The 13,706-nt window shown below is 35.1% G+C and overlaps 1 protein-coding gene across 1 annotated transcript in view; it reads left to right on the forward strand.

The window, feature by feature from the left end:
* The window catches only part of LRP1B (LDL receptor related protein 1B), a 2,002,088-nt gene that overhangs the window by 1,268,995 nt on the left and 719,387 nt on the right, over positions 1 to 13,706 (forward strand). Inside the window, exons 27-30 of the mRNA XM_019522796.1 lie at positions 660 to 791; positions 2,167 to 2,394; positions 4,601 to 4,775; positions 5,305 to 5,399. Of these exons, the coding sequence (XP_019378341.1) occupies positions 660 to 791; positions 2,167 to 2,394; positions 4,601 to 4,775; positions 5,305 to 5,399 (630 nt within the window). The remainder of the gene's footprint in view (positions 1 to 659; positions 792 to 2,166; positions 2,395 to 4,600; positions 4,776 to 5,304; positions 5,400 to 13,706) is intronic.

Consider the following 13,706-nt stretch of genomic DNA (forward strand, 5'->3'; position numbering starts at 1 on the left):
TAGAAACCCTATTGTCCACAACAATGTCATCAACCTATCCAGCCACACTGATTTCCTCCCTGAGAGGTTTGTATTATCCCATGTCTTTTCGTTCTCCCCTACTGCTCAAAAGGCAAAATTATATGGAGATGTCAAGATTTTTTTTTTATTCCCCATTGCCTACAACTAAAGGAATATTTCCATGACAGAGCCAGACCCCGATCAACCCACCACAGACCTGGCCTCCACGCAGCATAGGAGCAAGAACTCCATCTGAAGACCACAGCCCTACTCTGCATCTGTGCAAAAAAACATTTTTTGCCCCCTCCTCCCCCACTCTTAGATTGCCAAGAATCAACAATGCTTATGTTACAACGACAGTTCCATACAATGGAAAGTCATATTCGGTCTTAAAACAACCCTGATAGCACCTGATGAAGTAGGTTGTTGCCTACAAAAGCTCATGCCTCTTTGAACCAGATAGCTTCTGAGGCACCTCCCTGCTCTGATCTCAGACTAATGTGGCTAACCATCTCTCTGCTGAGCATATAGCAAAAAATATTTAATAATTGGTATGGTCTCGTTCTCTAAACAGTGATGGAATTGCTGGTCTCTGAAGGTTGCTTTTTATCTCAGTTCTTTTCTCTTTCCACTATTAATATTTTGTTTTTTAATTGCAGCTCCCAATCCTTGTGCTGCCAATGGTGGCAGAGGTCCATGCTCTCACATGTGTCTGATCAATCACAATAGAAGTGCTGCCTGTGCATGTCCTCATCTCATGAAATTGTCTGTAGACAAGAAAACATGTTATGGTAAGTTTCTTCCCCCATCTTGGGGGGCCAAATTGCATATAAAAGTTTAATCCAGACAGAGTAGGTTTATAATCTTCAAACAAGGTTTTATAGATTCATAGATTGTAAGGCTGGAAGGGACCTTGGAAGATCATCGGGTCCAACCCCCTGCACCAAGCAGGAAAGATAACTGAGGGTCACGTGACTCCAGCAAGGTGACAGTCTAATATCTTGTAGTGATATTTTCAAAAGTACACCTACTGTTTCAAACCAGTGTTATTCAAATATAAGCAGCATGCGGAAATTTGATATGTATTACCTTATTCATTTTTTTCCTATGACTTATGTGTATGATATATTAGTAGAGCTTATCTCTGCAGAACAGGAAGATTTGTAAGGTGCAACATCAGAAAAGTATGATGCAGGTAACCTGCATGACAAAAAAGCACTTAATAGCTTTAATCTTACCTGTTCTTCATATAAAGTCATCTTAGCATAGTATTTTGGCATTAAGAACTAAGATGAAGTAAAAATAAAATATGCAGTCTTGCAGATTATATGTATATAATTATAAGTAACAGTCTTAAGCTATAATAGCCCCAGAAATGTCAAACGTCTTTGTCCATTATTTATAAAACTTTGTAGTTCATACTTTTTTTTATAATGTCTAATAGAGTCTCAGAAATCTCTGGAAAAATATTTCCCTGTATCGAAAGATGTTAAAGAAAACAAAAGTTATCTCTGTAGTTCATACACTGACAGGCTCCCCTAAAGTATCATATGTGTTTTGAAGACAGAAGTGTCTTCTGTATTACCCTTGATCTATTTACATATAATACACCAACAAATAGCATTTGTAAATAGATTCAGTTGAACAATGGATCCCTCATCTGTGGCCTCCCCTTTTTTGTTTCAACTATTTTTAATCAATTCATACATTGAACAATGACTTTTAATTATTTCTAGTTGTAATGCTTTAGAGCCATAGTTGTTATTGTTGTTGCATTTTCCTCCTGAGATTTCTAATGCCATTTAATATTACAAAGGAAAAGTAGAACTAGAGATTTAGATTAATTAATGTTTTGGAACCAATAGCTTTAAAATACCATTTTCAGTTGGATGGTATTTTTGTTCTTCAAGGTCTTGCAAGACTGTATTGTTATAATATCTTTGGAAAAGCTTTGTATGTGTCTAAACTAATACATAAAACTGATTCTATGGCTGTTACAAAATTTATTTTTCTAGGGTAGTTTGCCTATATGTTGTGTTAAGTAAACAGATTTGTTATAGGCATAATTGTCATTGATATCGACTTAATTTTTTTAAGGTAATAACTAGGGGATAACTTTGAACTCAGTTAACTCTGATTATGAAAAATCACTTTTTTTTCTTACAGAACTGAAAAAATTTCTTCTTTATGCAAGACGTTCAGAAATAAGAGGTGTGGATATAGAAAACCCATACTTCAATTTCATCACAGCCTTCACTGTCCCTGACATTGATGATGTAACTGTCATAGACTTTGATGCAGCAGAGGAACGTTTATATTGGACTGATGTAAAAACACAAACCATCAAGCGTGCTTTTATTAATGGGACTGGTTTAGAAACTGTTATATCAAGAGGTAAATAGAATGTTATCTATTAAAGTATAGTAATCATTTATGCAAAAAAAAAAAGAAAAGAAAAGATGTAGATGTATTAAGTATGGAATTGGTGCATATGTCCAGTGTTCTTGTTATGTATACTTTACATTGATTGTGGATAATTAGTGCTGAGTAATAATCACTCTTAATTTTAATTAATGAATTAATTTCACTTAGACATTGATTTCACTTCACAGATGAATAAAACATTTATGCTTTCAAATATAATTTGCCATGATAGCTAATTCTCACTGAAGGTTTAAATACATCTCAATAGCAAAATAAATGGTTAATTTTTAGAAAGGAAAGATAAGAATCATAAGAAAACAGAAGCAGTCTGCCGAAGATAGCTTAACAAGAAATTTGTTTTCTATGCTTATCTCTAGCATTACATATTTATCTCTGCTGACTTTGGTCTAGTTTGATTGTCCTGTCTCAGGTGTAATAATCTAGGTTTAGTGGCTTCATTGTGCCCTGGAAGATTTAAAATTTGAACCACAGACACAAGTGGATTTTTGTTGAGGAGTACCAAGTTATTTGACATTAACCATGTGGGTGTAGATGGAGAGAAGGACTAAACTTGTAGCTTTTCTTCTGTGCCTCGAGGCATTGTGCTCAGCAGGATCTGCTGGGGAGGTCCCTGAGCTTAGTTGTGATACTAGTGCCCTGCATTGTTTTTTTTATCACTCAGGTAATGTTAGAAGGTGACTTTTTTCTTCATTTTGAGGTACTGGAATCCAAAAAGAACTTTATTTTACTCTGGAAAGGGGCTAGTAAATAGATTTGCAGAATCCATTGTCTGGCAACCATTACATAAACCTTGGACAACTCCAAAGATACCAATAGTACTATTTTCAGAATTAATAGTTGATCTTAGATAGATTTACTTTAGTGGTAATGTCAGCTTTTGCATCATCTTTGGCACTAGGAAACACTCTGCTGACACTGTGGCTGTTAGGAACACTCCTTACTATGAAAGAAGAAGCTGTGTTTGCTATGAGATCTGGAGTCTCTGCACTACCCTTGCTCACAAGTAATAACATGCTATCCCCTCTGTTGGATTCATTTCTGGGTATGGTTTCAATGCCTGTATTGAAAGCCTGTAGGACTTTTGTCCTCAAAGTCAATAAAGCATATTATAACACCTGCTTGAAGTCATGACAAGAACTTATTAAAGAAATGTGTATATCTGGAATGTAAAGAAACTGCTGAATCCTCAGAAGTTATGTTTATATCCGAAGACAAAAAGACAACAGGAAATGATGTTTGCCCTGGAGGATCAGGCTGACTTTTCTGCCCTAGTATTCTTTTGGGAATCAGTTACCCAACTGATCTGTTCACTATCATTAGTCTGCTATCTTTGGCTTCTCAATCCCTGGGAGGAAGCAAATCAGAACTTGCGGTACAAAGGCCAGCACTGTATTTCAGATCTGTGTCAGAGACCAGTTCTATAGCGCTAGGGAACCTGCATCTACCTGCCGGTGCCATTGGTGCTGTTGAGACCTCTGCATTGGAATCAACTTCAAAGCTCCTTTTAATATGATTACATGTTGAATAATAACATTACATCTGGACCTTTTTGTGTCAGGGCCATCAAGATTTGTTTTAGACTGTCATGGAGTCCAATTAATTTAGATGGTGTGTTATGTCAGGATGCCATGTAACATCCTGTATATAAAGTGTTACCTAGCTCACTTCATTAATAACTTTTTTGTAGTTTGTCTGTCTGTCTAAAAGCTAGGACTCTAATAAGGAAGGGTGAGTTATTCCATCTCGTCTTTGCCAACATACACCTTTTAAATAGCATACTTATTACAAGTATTTTCCACCAAAATAGGGAAATGTATTGCCAGATATGCAGTCCACATTTGGTTGTTTTCCTTAGATGGAAATGTTTACGACTGTTTTTACTTCTAAAAGATAGCTGAGGACTTGGTCATGGTTTAGTTCAATTTCAATGTTAATTGTTGCTGCAAGTTTTCTTTTCGCTGAATAATAAAATGTTAATGATTATTCATGCTTTAACAGTGTCTGATAAATACAAAAGATTACAATTTTGTATAATTGTTGCTAACACATTAAAGAGTAAATTAAATTTTCCCTAACACAGGAAATTATTAACTTGGAGAGCAAATCAAATGAGCAACTTAAATTCACTCTTATTTTGATCTTTCACATTTTGCAGATATTCAAAGTATTAGAGGCCTTGCAGTGGACTGGATTTCACGCAATTTGTACTGGATTAGTTCAGAGTTTGATGAAACTCAAATTAATGTGGCCCATTTAGATGGGTCTTTGAAAACCTCAATCGTCCATGGAATTGATAAACCGCAGAGTCTTGCTGTTCACCCAGTCAGGGGGTAAAGTATAATTGTTTTTAATTGGTAATGTATCATTAGGATAAGAAAGAATCCTTATATGTGCTATTGTGTACAGTGCTCATTTAAATATTTAGGACTACAAAGAAAAATCTAGAATATTTGGGAATTAAAAATTTATGTTCTCACCATTAATAGTACGAATAGAGCTTATATATCTTGCCTTGGTCATTAATGTTCCTTTTCTAGTGGCGCGGTAGTAGGACAAAACTGCAGGTGTCACTTTATATACAGCTATTTGTTTAAATTTGGAGAAAAATTAAAAAATCAGTTATGAAATTATGCATTCTTCTTTTATTTCTGCAGAATTGTATGAAAACTTTTTCAAACGTATTTTCTTGATTTAAATATTAAATTATTTTTAACAAAACTTACTATGATTTAAGTTCCACAGCCATACATATTGTAATTTTGTCTTTACTGTTAATATTATTAACATTTTTCACTACTGACAGATTTAGAACATTATATATATGAGACACATTTTCAATCAATCCTTTCTTTTGTTAAGGAAGCTTTACTGGACTGATGGAAACACAATTAATATGGCAAACATGGATGGGAGCAACAGCAAAATACTCTTTCAGAATCAAAAAGATCCAGTTGGTAAATATTATCTTATGCTTTTTTTTATTATTTAAAGCATTTCATATTGAAATTGTTTTATTTACTTTATCACTATTCATTTTACCTTTTGAAGACATTTGGGCTCAATCTAGTTCCCAGTGGAAAACTTATAACTATCCATCATCACAATATAATAGGGTGAAAGAGAAATTTATTTTCTGGGAGTCATATATATTGACTCAAGAAAGACCTTTGGAGGTCTGAATATGGTATAGCTCATTCTACTTATTGGGTTTGAAGCCATGGCAGCCACTCCTACTTTCCTTTGCAGATGTGTGCAAGAGTTAAAGAACATCTTTCTGATGTCTGTGAATTGATTGATTAGGATTCTGTTTCTTTCTGGGCTCACAGGCATCGTTGCTCAGAACCTGGGCTTTGTGCTGAAAAAAGATTTTGGCTCTTATTTTTTTCAGTTTTTATTGTTTATGGCAAGAGAAAAATAGATGTAAATTACTTTTAAAACTTTCACTCTTGAAAACTTTTTAGAGTTTTAAAGTCCATAATGTGTTTTTCAAAGCTAAATATGTCAATGTTTGGATTCTTTATTAGTTTTGATTGTTTTATTAGTGTAAGACAAATTAATGCTAATAATAAGAAAGAATGCCTCTGTAGAATATTAAAATGCCGGACAGAAAAGCTCATTTTAATAACTCACATATAATTGACAAGGCGGACCCATTTTCAGTGTATTTGAAGCAGCTGTGTAAGTAATTACTGACTTTTTAGACATTTGGGGAACAAGGTAGATATCTTTATTAATTAAGTCTTAGAATCTATTGTGCAGTGTGTCATATTAGGGATGTGGGCATTCCCAACTGACAAGCATCAATTTCTGAGATGTATTCTATTTTGGAGTTGGAAATATACAAGTAGACATTTCTCAATTAGAGTAATATAGAGAAGAATGTAATATATTCTCATTGTATTATATTATATTAGTACTACAAATGCCTTGGTGGCAGAGATTCATAAATAATAACTTTATGGAGACAGATTTTATTGCCTGTTGGTTCTACCTTAATAACCTGATAAGCCTTGTTAGTCTTTATTGCAATTTCCAAAGGCTCAGACGCCAACACAAATAGAAAAGGGAAAAAGTCCCTGCATGTTCAGCACTTATCTGCTATATTCTTATAATTAGTAGAGCAGAAACTTCATACGGCTTTTACTATTTGTTTTGTTTCATGCTTGATAATAAGCTAAGGAGTGTAATTTGACTATGCAATATCTTTTGATTAGTGTTATTTAGAACATTTCTCAAATAAAGTATTTTGCTTCCCCAAAATCATGCGGTGTACTTTGAAATCTAGATATGCTTTAAAATGTCATTGGATTAGCATAAAAGATCTAAAAATAAATAAATATATAGGGGATTCCCCATTTCTGCACCAGCATAAAAGACCTGATAATTCTGTATATACTATATAAAAAATATATATATCTTCCTTGGGCAATTAATCTTACCGTCCTTACTATTAACATGATTATGAATGTAGAATTATTTTTTTCTGACTAGTTTGGGTTGCTATTGCTTGGCTAGGTCTGTATTATATTTGTCACTGTCCTCCCTTCTTTTTGTTTGCTTTTTACCACTGCTTTGTTTTCTCTGCATGTTCACAATCTAAAAGTAAAATATAAGGTAGAAAGGGAAGGGAACCTTCTTGATCATGCCCTTCAAAGTTTTCTCAGCTTAAATTGATCTATTTAGGGAAATTATCTTTATGAAATGGTTTGTAAATATTTTGCGAGAATTTTTACATTTGCATTCTGTAATAAAATAACCTTAATTGGGGTGCATTTTAGGAGCATTCATTTTTAAGATCTAAGAACACAGTGCCATCTGCATAGCAGCAGATAATCATCCTATCGATAGTGCATACTTAAATTATAAGGTCATGTTTAAGTCATTTTGGGAAACTTTATTAAAAAGTCTGATCATTATTGCTATAATTAACCTATAATGTTTTTTTTACAACTACAACAGATATTTAACAGATTCATCTAGCATGAATAAATTAAGGTTTTATATGTTGTTCAGAGGCACATAAGATCATATTGGTGATTAAGCTATAATTGGATATGCTGTTAGTGTAAGGCTACCACAGCAGGAAATAAGGTACAAGGAAAGCGGGATTGTAAATAAAAGATAAGTACAAAAAGTATTTATAATTGTAAATAAAAGATAAGTACAAAAAATTAATTGAAATAATATTGTTAAGGTTGCAAGTATGTGAATCTGAAAGCTAGTAAATCTGAAATTGAAGATTACTCTCAGATCTGTGTATGAAATTGCCATGCTGGGGGTGCTACCCATGTAGAGGTATAGAGTGAAGAAGATTTTTAGCAAATTTCCAAAAACATGCTGTTCTACCCTAGAAGCAGAACAGAGATGGTGATTGTCAGCATTTTATAACTCTGGCAGGATATAAAGGGATGTTCCTGAGCCCAGTGATAGGCACTTGGGGATTATCCCCCAGGAAACACAGATGTCTTCTTGTGAAAATGGAGGTGTTAGTTCTTTTCCAAGCAAGGCCATATTTTTAAGAGGGGAAGTATTGAATAATCTTAACACAGACTGCCAGTAAAAAATAAAAATAAAAAGTCACACTTCTAGGTGATGTTGATAAGGAAATCAGACAATAGGTGGGCAGAAAGGAATCGGGAGTAGCTCATAAAAAAGCACAATATATAAATACTAAAGGTAAAATAAAGCATTGGCAAGTTTCTTATGATGTTATAAGTGCTGCAATTGACTATGTACTTCTAATTGAAATGGGCTTTAACTAGCATGGGAAAAATTCTGTCTCAAAAGTGTGAGACAAGTAAAAGTGCTCTTTGGGAAGGGAAAAGCGTTAGGTTTCATGTGTACTGGATAGGACAATTTAGGAGGAGGTCAGTGGAGCAGAATAACAGCTTATTTGGGAGATGAGATTTGCCAAACATACAAATAATACAGAAGGCGGGGCAGGGCAGCACCTTAGGGCATAGTTACATGGTATTTTTGGGTGGCTTCTGGAGCTCAACCCCTGTATTGGCTGCATGTTAACACCCTTATGTGTTTTAAAGCACTTGTTATTTGGCTTAAAGTTACGACACTTCAAGGCAGGATTATCTCTAATCCACCTAATTTTGCTGTTGTTCCATTAAGATGTGGACACTACCTACACCTATTTTGTCCAAGTTGAAGTCTGCCAACATCCCAAGATGCATTGGCTCCTCCTGAGTGAGGCTGAGTGGAGATGTCAGGGTATAGCAGGGCCAGGCAAAGAGCCTCAACCCTTGTGGATGTTGGGAAGAGCAAGTGCCACAGCCCCAGAAGGCCTAGTGGCCATGATACCTCCGACTGCCCTGACCTGTTTGCTGGTCCCATTGGTGGCAGCACAGTGTGGGGAGGGCAAACTCCAGAGAAATAAAAGGATCTGGCCCCTCAGAGCTCAAACAGTAGTCTGGGTGGCAGCAGAAGGCACAGCAGCTGCTGGGTGCTCTGAGGTTGTGGTGCTTGTTCTTCCCAGCGGAAGCAATGAGACTGGTCTTGCTCCTAATTTATTTACTGACTTTGCCTAGATTGCAATCAAGGAAAGAATGCAGACATACCAATACATTCAGAGTGCCAGACCATTAACACCCAGAGCAAACTTTTTTCATTCTTCAACTATAACAATTCTGCTTCCTCCTCTTCCTCAATAGACTAAAAAGGAACCACACAAAATATGAAGACATTGTCACAAAGACAGCACTGACTTTGCACTAAGAAACATTTTACATAGACAGGTGAAGGACAGTCAGGGATGATTTTTTACCTTAAGGTTTGACTTCTCCACTAGGTCAATTAACATTTGTGTGGCTTACAAAGTCCTAATAGACTTGCTCATTAAGAGAGTCATGAGTTTTCATAGTCTGCAGCCTACTTCATCAGATGCTATGATAATACATCTGGAGAAACAGGTGGAACTAGCCAGAAGATTTCAATTTCTGTGTTTTTTTAATACTATTTTAACTCATCTTTCTGGCATAATGAATGTCATTATTTTGTTTCACTCTCAAGTTGCTCCACTGTAGTTACTACTTTAACCATTTTACTAAGGACTAAGACAAAAATAGTCATGGTAATATTATCTTCTGATCTCTACCAGATGCTGCTACAAGAAGCACTTAATAATAATAATAACAACAATAATAATAATAGAAATAATAATAATAAATTTTACATCAATTTTAAGGTGTAATTTGACTACAAACTCTAAAGACCATGCTTTGTAACAAAATTTCTGCAATATCTGATTTATCCAGCTTTTATAACAACTCAGCGGAACCCAGAATTACAAAGCAGCACAGAAATATTTTTTTAGTCTTATGTGTTACTACTTTATCTAATTTTACCTGTATGGCAGATTGATTGGGTTTATTTTTATTTTGGTTTAAAAGAGAGAGTGAGAGAGCGAGAGAGAGTGCACACAGTAATTGACTCTGGAGAATATTTGGCAGCTGTGTTAGTCTGAGGGAAAAAAATGCAAAAATCTAGAACCCTTGGTTCAGAGATGATACCTTTTATTAGACCAACTGAGAAATTGAAAACATGTTGTGCAATTTGGTCTAATAAAAGGTATCATCTCTGAATGAGGAGTTCTAGATTTTTTCAGTAATTGACTAGCTTACATTGCTTGTTCGTCACATTTAATCCATATGTGCAACATACTTGAAATAGAAGTGCATCATAATCTTATCAAAATACCCAACTTGCATTTTATGAGTTTGTGCTGCTACTGAGTGAATAATTGAAACCTTCAGGCAGTTTCAGTTGAATAACTTTGTTTCTTTTAAATAGAAATCAGTATTCCAGGCAATCTATTGTAAAACTAAACATTCCCAATTAAGATTTATTGCTCAGTTTCTGAGGTACTAAGTGCTCAGAGCAGTTTACATAACGTTTGGATTTCAATTGACTAATTAAAGCTATTTTCATTTTTAAAATACTTTTTCCTGTTGTACAGTTTTATCTCCAAGGCTATAAAATATAAGTGTTATCTGTCAGTTCATTACCCAAAACTGATTTTCCTTTTCCAGGTTTGCCACCTTTTTTGAATATTGTATTTTTGTTTTCAGTCAATTATCATCTATGTGTTCGACTATAAAAACATTAAAAATGCTAATATGGCAGAATATCAAAAAGTAATGAAACCATATAAAATGAGATTCAATGTGAGAATTTTAGTTTCAACAAAAAACTTAAATTTTTTGAGCAAGTGTTGTAGAGTTCAATTTGCATGGCATTTCAGAATAGAGAAGGATTGAAAAGAAATAAAATTTGTCATTCTCTAAAATGCTTTCATTTGGACAGAGTTATAATAAAGTTGTTGAAATGCACAGTTGATTTTTCTCACATTATGTTTTAATACTAGATAATAAATGTTTACTGGTGTTTCCTAGCTATTTGGTCTCCTGAATGATCTTGGATAATACAGCTGCTACAACACTTGCAAACAATTTCCTCAAGTGGGATTATGGATACATAATGCAATTCAGAATATTTTTTGTTTCCAAAAAAACCCCTTTATTTCAGACATCTTGTAATACATCTCACATTAAATTGCCCCCCCCCCCAATTTAGAAACTCAAATATTTCCGCTGTGGATAGAATTTATGCAGAGGGAGACAAAAATCACCCCAGACAAAATCACTTTGATCTCCCTGGATCACTGTCCTCAGAGTAGCTTTTTTTAAAAAAACAAAACATTAAAAACCAACTTGAAAACGAAATAGTGAACTAGTTTGTATCATTCTTATGTCCCTCAGTAGGATAACTGCTTTGTTTATTCTTTTTAATCTCTTCAACCTACCTTCCCTCTCTCAGCAGTGCTATGTTTTTATCCCCCCCTTTTCCATATCCTTTGAATTTAAATGACTTTATTCCTTTCTTTTTAGTCCTCTTGCTCTCTCTGGTTGCCTATACATGTGCTCCAATGTGTTCTAATTAGAATACTCTAGCATTGCTTCAGCGTTACGTGTATAAGCCCCTGAGGGGTAACACATCAATCCTTCTGGCATCCATTAAAATAGAAAGAGTCATTAAAAGAAAGGGCCAATGTCTGGACTGGCAGACAGGAAAATATTATAGATAATACAAATCCTTTCTATTTCTATTTCTGAAAAAAAAAATAGACAATGCAAGACCAGCACCTGCAAATGACCACAAATCTAAGTACCATTTGACCTATTAAATCTCTTTCTTAATCCATTTAAAATTCCTGGGCAGCCCCTATGTTTTTAATGGAAGCAGTCACAAACCCTGTCTAGAATACAAGAAGATAGAACTTTAGAGGCTCACTTGAATCTAAAAATTTTACTAATGAATTAAGCATTATTGCTCAAGAAAGTGGCATTATTAATCATCATATTTTACATGGCAGCAAATATATACCTATGGTTTGACTGCAAAATCACTATATGGGTGGGTGCAGAGAGCATTACCATCCTTCCGTAATATTTATTAATTATTTTAGTGGTGTAGTGGATTTTAAGTGATATTTGAAAACTGATAGACTTCTATCACCATACTGCAACACTTTTTTACTTCTAGAAGTTCTGTGGCCCGTATAACATTTGTGGACATTTAATCCCAATTTAATATTAAATTAATTGGTTACATAACTGTATTACCCTTCAGAAGCCTCCTTCCCTATCTGGGTCTGACTCCCAGGAGACCTACATTCCATCTAATTGTTTCTTTATGTCCAACAATTTGTATTTCAAGGTTATTTTAAGTTAGTATACAGGATGGGACATTTGTGACAAATACAGGTAGATTTTTTTCAGTTCTAGTTCTTACAGTATAATCCTGTGATCTGTATTGAATAATGTAGGTATAATTCTGCCACAAAGTATAAGGACTTTCCTTATATTAGAAGCCTTTATAGTTCATCATGCCAAATTCGGCCTAGACATGATTTGAAAGTCAATTTCAGAGAATGAATCTTAGGTAAGATGTGCTACAAAGTTTGCAAGTAATTTTCTCACTGGATTTCCTCAACTGGGATCATGTATACCAGAAATCCACAATATTTTTTTTTCAAATCAGAAATCATATAATAGAAATTAAGGACTGGAAGGGACCTCAAAAGATCATCAAGTCCAACCCCCCTACTCTGGGTAGGAATACTGCTGAGATCAAATTATCCCAGGAAGATGTCTGTTCAGTCTCCTCTTGAAGGCTTCCAAGGTTGGGGACTGCAACCCTTCCTTGGGAAGTCTATTCCAAATTCTGGTCACCCTTACCATAAATAAGTTCTTCCTTACATCCAACCTAAAACCATCCTCTAACAGTTTATGGCCATTGCTCCTTGTCCTCCCCTAGGGCTCCTTAGTGAACAGTTTTCTCCCAGCTCCTGATATTCACCCTTTCCATACTTATAGATGGCCACTAAGTTCCCTCCTGCCTCCCTCTCCCCCTCCTCAATCTTCTCTTCCCCAGGCTGAACAGTCCCAGATCCCTTAATCTTTCCTCATAAGGTTTGTCATCCAGGCCCTTAATCATTCTTGTGGCCCTTCTCTGGACCCTTTCAAGATTCTCTATGTCATTTTTGAAGTGCGGTGCCCAAAACTGGACACAGTACTCCCAAAAACTTGTAATACATCTTATGTAAAATACGGTTTTTTCTAAATTTAGAAACTCAAACATTTATTTTCCATTGTGTAGAGAGTTGTATGGGATTAGGAAAAAAGTCAACCCTCAGTACCTATGTGAAATGTGTTTAAAAATTAGGAAGCTGCATTCTGAACTGGCTGAAGTTTGTGAAAATAGAATGTAAACAGAATATATTTAAGACAGGAGTAGGGTTTGAGACTCAAAAGCCGGCCCTTGTTGCTATTGTAGGCCACATCTTCTGTTCTCTAATGAAGTAAGGTAACATTTAACTGCAAAGTGGGAAGCTTGGATGTGGAAAAGTTGCTTCAGGAGCCTAAGGAAAGAATGGATAATAGCTATATCTTCTTTCACAAAAGTTTCAGCCTTTGGCTGTGAGAGTTCCTTCCATCATTTATGCTCCGTTTTCCTAAAACTTAAATGAGAGTATTAGGATGTTATACTGCATATATAATGCACTGTTTCATTTGTAATGTCTTAATGCATTCTACTCTCTTGAGAATGCAATATTAATTAAATGTGTATACAGTTTGTTATGCTGGGGCCAGGAGTGGAGATGCCTACAGCTGTCCTGTGGTCAACTGTGGTGTTTTTGCACCAAGTGGTGAGGGAACAAGTAATAGCTACCTTGAGATGAAAGGAGACAC

This window comes from Gavialis gangeticus, unplaced genomic scaffold (genome assembly GCF_001723915.1).
Source record: "Gavialis gangeticus isolate Ggan-Ray unplaced genomic scaffold, GavGan_comp1, whole genome shotgun sequence".
In the NCBI taxonomy this organism is placed as follows: Eukaryota; Metazoa; Chordata; order Crocodylia; family Gavialidae; genus Gavialis; species Gavialis gangeticus.